The sequence below is a fragment of the Hetaerina americana genome, unplaced genomic scaffold (genome assembly GCF_022747635.1).
Source record: "Hetaerina americana unplaced genomic scaffold, ioHetAmer1.1.p SCAF_96, whole genome shotgun sequence".
Classification (NCBI taxonomy): Eukaryota; Metazoa; Arthropoda; class Insecta; order Odonata; family Calopterygidae; genus Hetaerina; species Hetaerina americana.
Genome location: NW_027287605.1, coordinates 275990 through 290337, shown reverse-complemented (window position 1 = coordinate 290337; position 14348 = coordinate 275990). Strand labels below are relative to the sequence as shown.

Here is a 14348-nt window from a genome sequence, read left to right as displayed (position 1 = left end):
GTGATTTAAATCCAAGGGGTAACCAATAGATAGCAAGTCACTCTCAGCTGATGAAGAGTACTTCCATACTTGCTATTACCTTGTTTCACCTGTTTTATCCCAGGGATGGTATTTATGAAAAAAGCTGATGTCCTGACAGTTGCCCATAGTTAATCTTAAATGCTGTATAATCAATCTTTATCTTGAATAGTAGTGAATCGACAAACATTTAATGCATAAATAATTGTTGGGCGAAAGATGTTGATGTTCTATGCTTGGCTATGATAAATACATTCCTGCTCTAGGCAAGTACACTGGTCACACTCTAAAATATTGGTTAATTTTGCAGAACCATGCCCAGAAGAAATTAAATTGAAAACAAAGTCAAGGGATACTTTTGGAACAGTTGTTTTCACTACAATTAGTGAAATGCTGATTCAATGTTGATGAATATGGGAGTGTGGCTTGCCAGATGAGCTCCCAAGTCACTGATCATATGCCTATGAATACTGCATATGAGACATACTCCCCAAATATATTTTTCCCAACAAAATTTTTAATTTGAAACCTATATATGCTAAAGAATTTATTTGGTAAAAATATTTATCTCTTTTTATATCTTAACTATGGCCATTACAAAAATATAGGTATCTACTCTTCTGTGGCTATGAAATAATGTCTGAAGGAAGTGGCGTTAACTTGTAATGGGCCTTCTTTATTTATTTTAAATGAAAAAAATGATGTATGAATAGTGTGTCTACAAATATGATATTTTTTTTATAATATTTGGAATCTCTCTTTACAGAAATAGTTTATGTTATTCTGTTGCCATGTTCTTATAGTTCACATCTTTTACAGAATGATGATACAAGAATATTGAAATCAAATATTATGTTTAAACTATGCTCTGAACTGTAAAAGTTGCAAGCATTGAATAGGTTTGAATATTTTTGACAGCATCATAATGCTATTGTTCCCTAAATTTTATAAGATGAAATAGGGAAGAATGAACATAATAGTTCAAATAATATCAAACCAGAGACTAACTTCAATTTAGATTTCAAAGACTGAATTTAAACATTATTATAAATATAAAAATGAGTAAAGTTAAAAGAAAAATATTCTAACATATTTATCAAGAGTTGGCTAAAACATTTCATCTTAGTTTTCACTTTTTTATGCATTGCTCCATAAAGCTGTCAGTTTCATTAAGTTAGCACCATTTACGATACCTACTAGCCTAATAATTTTCTTTGAAAACATTATATGTCTTGGTTGGGCATTAATGACAAAACGCATTCTATTTTAATTTTAGATCAAGTTCCCACATGTTAGGTACCCTTCCATCTGAAGAGCTATCCAGGATTAATTGCTATCGCGAACTTAAATAATGCACACATACAATAATCTTTCCATGGGAAATAAGATTGGTACCCTGTTAACACTGCAGTTCTGATGAAAAATTTGACATTGTACAGCCATGCATTCATGCTCACATGGTAGAATATACCTTCAGAGATAAAAATCAAAAATGTTTAATGGCAAAATATTGCTACCTATTAACATGTCTTTCTTTCAGTTTTCAACATTTTATTTTAAAATATTTCAGATGTCACTAATATAAAGCTCATTATCAACATATACACTGTAGTATATTGAATAACAATTAAAGTATAATTGACCATGTTTTGCATTATTAATTTAAGTTTCCAAACATGCAAACCTTGCTTATTGCTAGTCAATGAAGAGCTCACTCATGAAATTATGCTGAAGCTATTTTTTTCCTGAATGTCTGAAACATTCCTTCAAAGTTAGCAGAAATATGGTCATTTACCACATTTTTGAGACACCTACAAGAATATTGACCCATGTATTATAAAAGGGAATTAGCTCCCATTTAACATTCTTTTTTAGAAGACAAGGGATTTTTTTATCATTAACATTTATTATTTTCTTATTCCAGTTGTATAAAAATGGAGCACTGTTTAATTTTAGTCTCTATATTAGGCCAAGGACAAGACTTCAAATGTTTATATATATATATATATACTTATATTTTTTTATTTTTACAATTATTAGCTTGAGAAAGGGGCAGGGGAGTTAAGATTAGGAATAACTTGAAAAATATTCTGGAAGATGGGTTTGGGCATAAGGACCCAGAGATGAAAGCAAACCAAGGTATAGATAACCTTGCAACTAATGCTTTTTTCTTCTTTAACATCTACAGTCATCGGCAAGGGCAACCTTGTTTTAAAATGCAACTTGTAATTTGTAATAACTGACCATATTTATGAATTAACCAATCAATGGCACTGACTGAAAATGGGGAAGAGAATCTCAGCAATATTTCTGCGAAAAGAGGTAGCATTGGCACAAGAACAAGGGAAGATGAATAATCCTGTCTAGGAGCACCATTAAATATTTGTGCCTCCTTCTCCTCTTCAGTAACTGGTTGCTCTTCTTCCTCGGTAACACTCCTAACTGGAATGATAATATCAACTGCAAAGAGAGAATATTAGTGGCATTTTAAAATCAAACAATAAGGGTTACATGTATGCACTTAGCAGTTAAATTTGGAAAAGAATAATGACATTTTCTGGACAAAGGCATGCTTCCTTGTGAAAGAGTAGGCATAACACAGTAAAATGTGATGATATTTAGAATTCTACTAATGAAAGACCACATTGCCAGTCATTGCAATTCTGATGAAATAATTATCTTCCTAATTTGTGGAATTTTCTACTCTGATTGACTTTTTCCGGTAGAGGTTGATTTTCCATGTTGTGCTTCTGTTGGTATAACATTGAATTGTAGGTTTGTGATGATGATGTAGTGCACATTGAAATGAATTCATTCATTCTAAAAATGAATATTGATATTATTGCTGGCAGTCTACCATTTAAGTTAGGTTTTGAATGGACACATATTGAACATTTATATACATATACTCTAGATTAATTTAAGACACAACGTGGAAAAGTGCAAATTTTGTTCTTCTCATGCTGACAGCACACAATGAATCTAAATATTTTCCTAGATTTTATGCATTCCTTCATTCTGCCCCTAATACCTATCCTTTTCCTCCCCCTCCATTGGCTACCTATCATTCTCTCCTCTGGCTTCGCATCACTTTCTCACTCAACACATTCTCATCACTGTCTTCAACATTCAATCCCCAATTATGATGCTTGGTATCCGCCTTTCCTAAATCCTTAGGATTTCTCCCAACAATTGCTTCTTCTCCCTCATCATGCCTAACAATTATTTTTTATTTTAGTATGATCTGGTGCTTTCCTGGTGTATCAGTTTAATGAAGTTTTCTTAGGTCTTCTGCCGGGTCAGGTGTTTCATATTGGCCAAGGTTTTGAGGCTCCTATCGAACATCAACCTCAGGGCACATGGGAGAATACTCATGTGCCCTGAGGACAATGCTCAAGTCGAACTTCAAAACTTTGGCCAACATGGAACCTCTGACCTGGTGAAAGACCCAAGAAAACTTCATTACTACTTTAAATTTTCCTTTCTGTTCATTGAACCTTTTCCATCCTTCTTCACACCCACATCACAAACTGATGAAATTGATTTCATTCCTATCTCCAGTTCTTCCCATGCCTCTGTAACCATTTCCTTCATGTATGAGTTGAACAGTGCAGGTGACAATGAACACACCCCTGTCTTGCTACTCATCCCAACACTTCTCATATGGACTCTCCATCTGCCTTGCACCTGCTCAGTCTGAGACATGTACAGGTTGTGGATAAGTCTCTTATCCCTCCAATTTACTCCTATTTCCTGCAATGTATTTATTAATAAAAAAAATCACTCAATCAAATGGCTTTTTGAAATCTACAAAATAGACAAATATACTCTGATTGTATTCTATATTCTTTCCTCTTGGTGACCTCATTACTGGTATGGCATCACATGTGCATCTTCCCATCTGGAAATTCAACTGATCATCCCATTCTACATCAGATTCTCTTTATATATCTAAACTTCCTGGCCTTATGCTGACCATATAAATCCTGTTGTATTTTTTCCATCTCCCCTGAATCTTTCTTTGTTCAATCAATAATTTTTTAATGATTTTTTAAGAAAATATATGGATTTTTCCCTTCTTACTTCTTTATAATGCTTTCACCTTTCTGCACAGTACACTAATTTATTGCTTTATTTGTCTGATCTCCATATCCTCATTCTGAGTCTTCTGCCACACTTATTTGGCTCTATTTGTTTCCTGTCTCAGTTCATTAATTATCTTTGTATACTTTCTTCTGCCAAATTCTGTATTCACATCCTTCCCTTTCCTTTTCTTGTGTATCTTTTGTATTATGTCATCTGTAATTATTGGTTTCCCTGTCCTTTGCTTTAACTTGTTCCTATATTTTAGTTTATGGCTTTTGATATCCTTTTTTGTTGTCTTCCCATTATTCTTCTATTATATCCATCTCTCTGTCTCCTCTCAAAACATTTGTAAGGAATGCCTATCTGGGAATCCTTGCTCAGAATATATGTAGGACATTGAAAATCACATCATTTTGTTCATTTAATTTCTCTTATAAAAGGGCTATTAAATTCTAAGTATTTACTGATTAAATTTATTATCTATTGACATTCTTGGTATGGGAAATACATTTGCTGTGACTTGTGGCTGGATTCCCCGTTAAAATGATTGTTTAGACATTGAAAACATGTTTAGTATGAAGACTGAACATTATTAATTTTTTATGTTAATAAATCCTTTGAAACCAAGAAGTGGACTTGCTGACAATTTGAATTTGTATTTATATTGGCATTTCTTTCCTCGTTTCTTAAAGAAAACTATTTTGTATATTGATGGAGTCTTGCAACACTATGCAATTTGCACAATAATAAGGGATTGAGATCATCCCTAAAGCTATTACATGGGCAATTCAATTGATTTGCTGAAACGTATTTGCCCTTAAATTATAGGAAGGACACATTTTTGTCACTTTTCACTTCCATTATAAACCCACTGGTTAATTAATTTGTGACAAGAGCCTGTGCATAGTCTGTGTACACTTTTTATGGAAAATTGTAATTTTTCTAATTAAATATTTCCATCTGATGATACACCTTTTTGTGACAGTTTTAGCTATTGAATGTACTAGGTGAATTACTATGGTTGAGGAAATGTGCTCTTTACATATGGAAGGGTCCCACCAGTTTCCTAAAGGAAATATCTTCTGCAATGATAGTAAAGGATGACTGAATGGTGCTGGGTAATTGCGCTACAGTTTAAATAATGACACCCATAACAAAGTGCTCATAATTGGAAGATACTTTGAAAATAGTTTCAAAATGTGGCAAAGCATGTGATTATGCTAGCATACTAGATGCAATTATATTTGAGCTATGAAATGAAATTGATTTGTTAAGATGTATTTATTAAAGTATTTTTGCTTGGATATAACTAAGAAACATATTTTTGAGTTATTTGGCAAACATAAAAGTCAACATAGCATACCATCAACAGAAGTCATGCGGTGATCTTCATATTCATTTTCCTTGGCGCCAGCACCAAGGAAAGCTGGGATGGTTGCCAGGCATGTCAGGCTGATGCGACCACCAATGACCATGCCTTCTTCAGATGTTTTCATACTTGAGCTGGCCTCATTTTCTTCACTCTCAATAGCTTCCAGAGCATTTTCTTCAGTTATCTGTAAAATAATTAGGTACCTTTCAATAGTTTGCCAAAGGACCTTGAATATTGACCAAAATTGAATAATACGATATTAGGTATTTGTACCTTCAAAAGCCAATGATTGTCCGTTGTTGATGCAAATATCCATTACAAGCACATTTTTTCTTATGAAATTATTTTGCACTTATTTAACTATACTATTGTGAAAACTTTGGGTAAACATCTCTGGGAAAACTACACTTCTAATCTAATTGTTCTAATCTACTGTGAAATGCACAAATAACAAAAACTGTAGGGAGTTAATAGTTCTTTTAAGTGCTCAGAAGACACCATATTAGATCTAAGATATCAATGATGCCATTATAGTGACAAAGAGCAAAGGTGTTTGACACTATAATATGGGCACTTCCAACACCATTCATTCTGGCCAATTCACTCTGCTGCTGCCTTGCACAATGTGGCTTCCCTAATATTTTTCCTGAGCCAGGAATTAATTAAATATCTTTGAAGTGATTTTTCTTGCATAAAGCCACTTGGTAAAAAACTATGCCCCTCTAGCTAGTACTTCTTGATTCCCAGTTTAATTCTTTAGAGGGACTGGTTTCAGGGGCATTCTATCCTTATACTATCAGTGCTGAAAATGATTGTATCGGCACCTTGACTACAAATAATTATTTAAATATTATACAAATTACATAGGTAGTTAATTGTATCATGTAGCATAGTTACAATAAAATCTAAGGGAGTTATTTACGAGGGTCATCCGGAAAGTAGTACCCGTTCGTGCCGCATGAAGTGCTGACGACGCGAGTAGCCGCTGGACGAGGTCAGATAGCTTCAGTGGCTTGTCTGCCTTCTCTGAGCCAAGTTGCGTGACGCTAGCATTGCCTGTGTTGTTTCTGTGATTGTTTACAATGTTTAAAAAAATTGAGAACGCCGCCAGTTGTGAAGTGAGGGCAGTGATTAAATTCCTCAATGCAAGAAACGTTCGCCCATGTGATATTCATCGCCAATTAAAGGAGGTGTATGGAGACAATGTAATGGACGAGTCGTCTGTTCGGCGGTGGTGTCGCAACTTCAACATGGGGAGGGGGAACACACACGACGATGAGCGTTCGGAGAGACCGTCTGTCATTACAGACCAACTGGTGAGCTCAGTTGACGAATTCGTGAGGAACGATCGGCGCGTCACAATTGATGACATCTGTGAGCATTTTCCCAATGTTTCTCGAACAATTGTTCATGAAATTGTTAAACACCATCTGCATTATGCAAAAATTTGTGCAAGATGGGTCCCTCGCGTATCTCAATGAGCTGGCGGCGAAGGACTATGCAGCAGGAATACAGAAACTTGTCAAACGTTATGACAAATGCCTTAATTTGCTTGGAGATTATGTTGAGAAGTAGTTTAAAGTATCGTCTTTCAAATAAAATTTTTTATGTTTGTTAATATTTACTTTTGTGTCTTTATTTCACGAACGGGTACTACTTTCCGGATGACCCTCGTACTATTAGTAGCAATAAGCTTTGAATACATAGCACCCTTCAAACCATTTCCTTTCATGTTATTTTTACTAAGAGGTGAGGATATCATCAATATGCCACCGATAAATAAGGCATTAAACTACTGGAATGTGTTATGAAACTGGGTTACATTGCTATGGAATCCCAACCCAGAAATGATGAAGTTCCATTACAGCAAGTAAGCCACTTCAACAATATTGCAACCAAGGATACATTGAATGTGATCCCTTTTCTTGTCCCTGTTATTGTATTTACCATTTTTGACGTGATTGTCTTACTGCGAATTGATGATGACGTTGTGAGAAGAAACTACCGAAATCCTGTAATGATTTAAATTCAATTCGGTGCCTTTTTGCGCTAGACTTTTAAATTACTGTGAAAACATTTTACAAAGAAATTACAGCTCTTCAGAACGGCAATTATCCTGCGCACGTACTCCGTAATTAAAATACTTCGCTGCAATAAAATCCTTCATATCCAATTCGTGTACTTAAATGGTGTTAAATACTTTTGAGAATAGGACTACCCGGTATCTCGGAGAGAGAGCGGAAGGAAATGGGCAGTTAGGAGAAGCTCTTACGGTTTAAGCAACACTCCCGAGCTTATTTCAATACTTAATTGGGACCCAGGAGTTGAGGAGTGGGCGCATGTGTTCGCACAAATTTCGTGTGTGTGTATACACGTTCGCCAAATTACGCACACACAAAAACGTTGATGATATATTGGCAAAGGCCCAGGTAGAGGCCTCTCAAGCTCCTGAAACTCTTTCACAAGCGATTAAAAGGTCGCTTAGGGGGACGGTAGCAGAAGCCTTTGGAGGGGAAATATGGAAGTTGAATGGAGAAAAAGCCATTATACAAGAACTTTGGGCCGGAAAAAATGAACATTTAGTCCCTGTTTCCTAAATAATCCAGAAATCATATGTATTCATTCTATTCGGGAAGAATTTTCCAATCGATATCTCCCATCGTGATACTCGTCGAATAGAGATAAATCTCGCACTTATAAAATTGTTTCAAAGCCTTGGAGAGGAGTATTTTTGAAGTATCCAAATTCTATATTTACTTAACATCGTAGTAAAAACCAAACTATGTTATTTTCACAGTGTGGCAATAGTTGGCATAAGAAATTGAGACTTTAGTCTAGGACTAGTTGTAGTAAGACTCATCTCTCTCTAGGCTGCTGTTAAAAATTCAGCTATATAAATGGCGTGTTTTCATTTTCGTACTCGATTGAAGCAGAAAAATTTTGTTTAGTTATAAATGGAAAAATATTTTTGTGTCGTGATTAAACACTTTTGTTTAAAGGTTTAGTACCGAAAGAGATCAATGCCGAGGTGGATGAATTTCTAGGCACATCTGCCCCTGTTTTTGCGCCTGTTTACAATTGAGTTAATGAGTTCAAACGTGGTCATACATCCACAAATGATGAACATCGTTCGAGACATCCACTGAAAGTGACTTCCTCCGAAATTATTGACAAAATCCGCAAAATGGTTTTGAGTGATCAACGAATCAAAGTTTTTGAAATAGCTGGTGCCATAGGCATATCATAAGGTATAGTGTTTTCAATTTCGTACGAAAATTGGGTGTGAAAAAAATGTCATTATGATGATTGCTGCATTTCCTCTCAGCGGAGAATTAACGCAATCGTATGATCTATTCGGAGGCTGGTTTAGCGTTTTCCATCGTAATCCTGACGGGTTTCTGCATCAATACATAGCTGTGAACGAAACGCGGATGCACAACAACACCTCAGGGATAAAGAAACAGTCAAAATTCAATAAAGGAAATCTAAATTTTCTGATATAATCAAATAATAATAACAATGCCATTGTCTGAACTCAGTTTTTCAATCTTTGAGATGCTTGCTCCTGATATGGAAGCCAATTCCAACAGGCTTTTGGGGTAAAACAAATAAAAAAGAGGTAGTGATTATTGTCATTTTGGGATAAGGGTTCTGGCACAGCAATGGTTCCATAGGGGTCTTAACGATTCCCTATTTTTAGCAATTAGCTTAGAACTTACCTGAGGTTTAAATTTAATGCTCTACTATCTTTAATCCAATATTTGGGAAAAACTTCTCTCGCATAACTAGCTTCATATTCCATCTATTGCACATCATATGAAAGCAAGGTTCAAGAGTTGTATACACTTTCCACCAGAAGTCTCCTATGAAGTGTGCTACCAACCTTTGATAACGACTGTATAGTGCAAGTATAAGGTGCCCAGTCCCTCGGACGCGGCGAATACAGGCACATATCAATGAGGTATCAATTCCTCCACGGTGAATTCATAAGAAACAGAGCTCCTTAGTAATATACTTTACACTTTCAGGCTTTACTTCGTGGAATTGTTTTACGTCCATATTACATGAGTTTATGATTTCTACATACTTTATCTTACACTTCACCGTAAAATAATGTCAATGAAAATTTTCAAACTCATTTAATATGGACTCCTTTGTAATATTACTTCATGTCCGAGGACCACAGTAGTGCACACACGAGCATTATCAGGATTCTTTGTATTGATGATTATGACCCAAAATAAAATTAAATGATGAGAATTTGTTTTAGAAACATTTGAAAATGTTCAACTTCAATATTTCGCTTAGTCTAAGGTACGTGAAATCTTTCAAAATTAAACTTCCTCACCTGGTAGGTCAGCTGTACAGTTGATGAAGCAGCAGCGAGGGAGAGAGCGGGCAGAACGGCAGGCTCATGCTCAAGGTCGCCATCCAATCCATCTCCATCCGTCAATCCCTGAAGGTCTCCATTGCTTACTAGGGCAGAATTATCTTCCTCTGAAGGGACCTTGTTCTGATGGTGGTGTAGGTTGTGGTGGTGACCGTGGTGCCCATGGTTTCGGTGGTGATATGGGTGCGGCCACTGCCCACGGAACCATTTCAAAGACTTCTCGCTCATCTGAGTGAATAAACAAAAGGTTTTATTAAGTCAACAATTACCCACAAAGGAAAATGTTTTCTGAAAAGAACAGATGTTTCATCAAACTTCACAAACATGTGGTTACTTAACTCCTCTGCATCTTTTTGGATGGCTCTCCTTCTATTGAATAGAAAACATACAATACCAGTTTTAACTAACGGGGATGTCGCCCCTCTGCTAATGCATACATTTTTTTAGTACCCTGCAAGGTGTGGCATCCAGGGTGTGTGGCAGGGGGTGAATACGCACCAGAGTAATGTTTTCGTACAATTTTATTCTCATCCCTTATCGTTCGCGGTAAAAATGACAGCTTAAATCTATCTGTTTTCTACACTTAATCACTCTAATTTTATTGACTTGATCTCACCTACTGTAGTTCGATAGGGGTAATAACATCCTTCCAATTTATGTAAGGGTATACATTCATTGTATCTCTCCCGCTAGGCTCGGAGCCTATAGGCATTTAAACGTAAGTAATATGAGAGCGTCGTAAAGGCATAGAAAATGGTTGCCTTTAATACAAAATTCAATAATATCAAAAGAATAACAGAGACTAAGCGTCACATAAAAAGTTAAAACGATGAAAGCCTCATGTTATCTTAAGAGAGAAGATTGCCATACAGAATTGCATAAACTTGAGGTCATGAATTACTCTTCAGAACATGGAAACACGGTACCTGAAAGGAGTTTTGGCCTACCTCCGACTGAGAAGATGATACGAGAATAGAGCGAGCAGAAGTTGGATTTAGTATATGCAGACATGAGTCAAAACATTTACGTTCGTGTGCTCCTAAATCGTCGAAGCTACTCCTGAAACTGCCGCTTGAATACGACAGAAAGGTTATAAGACAATCTTTATCCCTCAGTAATTTTCGCAGCAATGTTATCTTTTTAATTAAAAAAAAGAACAGAACCTTTATAAAAATTAGTAAAAACTCATCACCAAAGAATTGGCCGATTTCTGGATATGAAAGTCCAGTTGTCATTATTATTTTTTCGGAAGGCAAATCAAATGTGGCAACAATAAAAATATTCCAATTCCTAATTTAATTACATGCGACTTCTAAAATATTTTTCATAACCACTGACTGCTTCCAAATAGACTTAATATAAAAATCATGTATTTTTTACAGACTAAGATTAACAGCTGACTGAATTATTATCAACAGTCGTCATGAATATTAACATGAGAGAGTGGTTTACTGAGATATTGAAGCGCACAGCCATGCTGGAACCTTAGTGGGCTTCAGCACTCGACCACATATCGAGGCATACAGTCTTGTAATAGGGTCTAGGCGAAATACGTTTTTATTGTGAAATTATCCTACTTGGATTCAATGACTCATAAACTCTCGGAGAAATTTTTAGGCTTCTATGGAATCGTAAAAGAGGCAATGTATAATTAAAAATTCAAGAAAATCTTGAAAATTGGAATAAGATAATTATATGATCACACCATGTCAGTTCTGACCCATGTCTCATCCATTCCCCTTTTCTCTCCGCTGCTGTCTCTGAGAGAAGAAAATAAAACGCCCTTCCTAATGGATGGAGGGATATATGCTATTTATATTCACTGATATACTGGATGGGCAACATGCTTGGACACCAATTAATCTGTATGACGTGGGAAGGGTAAGAAGGGGACAGGGAGATGGAGAGTGATGCATAGGTCAAGGACCTCATGACATTATACGCCTTACTCACATCTTTCCCACGCGCAAAAGTAAGCCTCCGCTAATAGACTTTCATGCCGCGAATGGCTCACTTTCGCCTTAAATGCTCTCGTCATCATCATTATCACTATGACTGACGTCAGTGGGGTTATCGAAGTGGTTGCCTATCGGCAGAATCGTCTTCTCCTCCATCCCGATTCCTGAATAAACGATCCGCTCAGTATGTGGTTTCAATTCTGTCTGTGATGAAATGCAAATTTGAAGCGAAGGTAAAAACAAGTAAATCCACAGACATTCCTATCCCAGCCACGGAAAGCTATTAATTCCGGGGATATTTGGGAAAGGGTTAGCGTTGAAATGGGAGGAGTGAGTGAATCGTAAGGTCACACGCATACTCGGTCCGGAAGCGCGGACATCGCTTAAAATTGGAACATGCCAGTCACTTCGGTGAAGAGCACCACTTGCGTCCCACGTTGTCGTGGCCTCTCCGGAAGCCTTTTGACTGTTCTGTGGGATTAATATCGTGAAATCCTGTCAACTGGACGTGTGCAAAGCTTCACTGGAGCTTTCATCAACTTTGGATCAAAATTCGTACCAATTAATTGTTGCTCCTTCAAGCGACGATGACTCATTTGCCATTCACCTCATCACTCACTGTTGTACATTCACCGCGAAAGTCTCGCTAATACTTATTTGAGACTAGTTAATCTCCTACAGATGGTGAATGATACGAATTGTTGTAGTTGTAACACGTCAGGTAATGCAAAGAGTACCAGACGGTTTGAAGTAACATGAAGCTATTACCAAAGCTCAGCTTTGCTTTGCCACAGCGTATTTCTAGATCAGCGCACGTAATAACATGATTAAAGTTTGCATTTTCGGAAATAATGTTTTAATGGAGAAAAAAATTCGGCATCATTATTTCATTTGAAAAATATCTATTCGTGAAATAATACGGTACAAAATCAAATGAAGTGTTTTAGAAGAACTGCGAAAGTTTGCAACGCGAGTAGGGATTAGTTTTACGAACTATGTTTATGTGTAACTCGATTCAGCTTTATATAAAGTTCTACTATGTTCTACTGAACAGCTTCTTCTCACTTTATATGAAGCTGAATTGAGTTTAGTTATTTATGCAAAAAATATAAACTTCCATTTAATGATATTTTGTTCAATGGAATTTCTAAGAGGTTATGCGCTGAAGACTCCAAGTATTAACAATCCCCAGGTTCGCTCATCCCACCGGAGACCCAAAGCAGGGCTAGCTCTTTCACACAGACCTGTACCACGGCCTCTGCCATATGCACCCACCCACTCATGCAACGCTTAGTGACAAACAAATACACTTAAGAATCCACAACTAAAAGTCAACCTGCTGTTAACAGCCAAGGGCTGGACGCAGCCTATTACGAGCTCGTACATGAGCCTTTAAAGGCTTCGAGACTTGGCTTTTTCTTCTTCTTCCAAGTATTAATGCATTACCACCATCGTAAAATAACTTATTCAATTGTAAAATTAAGGTAAGAGTAATATATAAAAACATACTCATTCATGAAATGTTTGAGAAAACAATGGAGCTTTGGTAAGAAAGGGGAAGTAATTAATTTAAAGTGAATATATATATATATATATATATATATATATAAATAAATATATATATAAATAAATAAATATACATAAAACATATAATAAGCAAACAGGTATATATATATATATATATATATATATATATATATATATATATATATATATATATATATATACCTGTTTGCTCAAGAAAACATTGAATTATGACCATGAAATTAGTTCATTGTGATGAATATATAAAATCTGAATAATAATTAATGAAATGTTTTTTGTGGGATCAGAAAGGCTACTGTATTAGGATGAATAGAGAAAGTTTCCTGGAGGTAAGTCCACTCAACCAAATTTAATAATTAATCAACCTTTCATAGAAGGGGGCAAACTTCTCAATTAAGCTATCTTCGGGTCCTTGATTGGTGCCACCTGATTTTCCCCTACATTCCCAATTCACTATTTATAAAATCCTTCCGTGGGAAAAGATAAAAAATATCAACCCATAAAATATTGCTTCCTTCGATATGTCGGCAACACGGCAAAATATAGAAGCCCAGATGTCTTCCCTTGCTCTAGTGTTACGACTTCTGGCAGCTGTGGCTAGAGTCCCCAACAGAAATAGAATCGACGCTTTTCCCCGAGTCGCAAAAGCAGGTCGTCCTTCATCTTGTCATCTTAAGAAAAAACTGGTCATCAAATTTTCGTTTTGCATTTCATCTACCCGCATTTATCCTGGAAGCCTCCGCAACGGCGTGTGGCAGGGGGTGTCAGGTAACCAGAATTTAGAGCAATCAGTAGTAAACGGCACCCGGATTTTTCAATTTGTTTTGGTAAAGTTTATTTTCCTATTTCTGCATTTATCCGTTAAGAAAGCTTTGCCTTAAAAAATTAAAAAATAAGCTATTGCCAAGAAAATTTTAAAGATTAGATTGCATGATTTTGAGAATTGGGTGAGGCAAGAAATGGAGAAATTGATTGATCT

The 14348-nt window shown here is 36.1% G+C and overlaps 1 protein-coding gene across 1 annotated transcript in view; it reads right to left on the bottom strand.

The window, feature by feature from the left end:
- Positions 1-1126: 1126 nt before the first annotated feature.
- The window catches only part of LOC139699873 (uncharacterized), a 179522-nt gene continuing 166300 nt past the window's right edge, over positions 1127-14348 (bottom strand). Inside the window, exons 3-5 of the mRNA XM_071598299.1 lie at positions 9825-10094; positions 5468-5660; positions 1127-2478 (exon numbers count right to left, since the gene is read on the bottom strand). Coding sequence (XP_071454400.1) covers positions 2207-2478; positions 5468-5660; positions 9825-10094 — 735 coding nt within the window. The 3' untranslated portion in view covers positions 1127-2206. The remainder of the gene's footprint in view (positions 2479-5467; positions 5661-9824; positions 10095-14348) is intronic.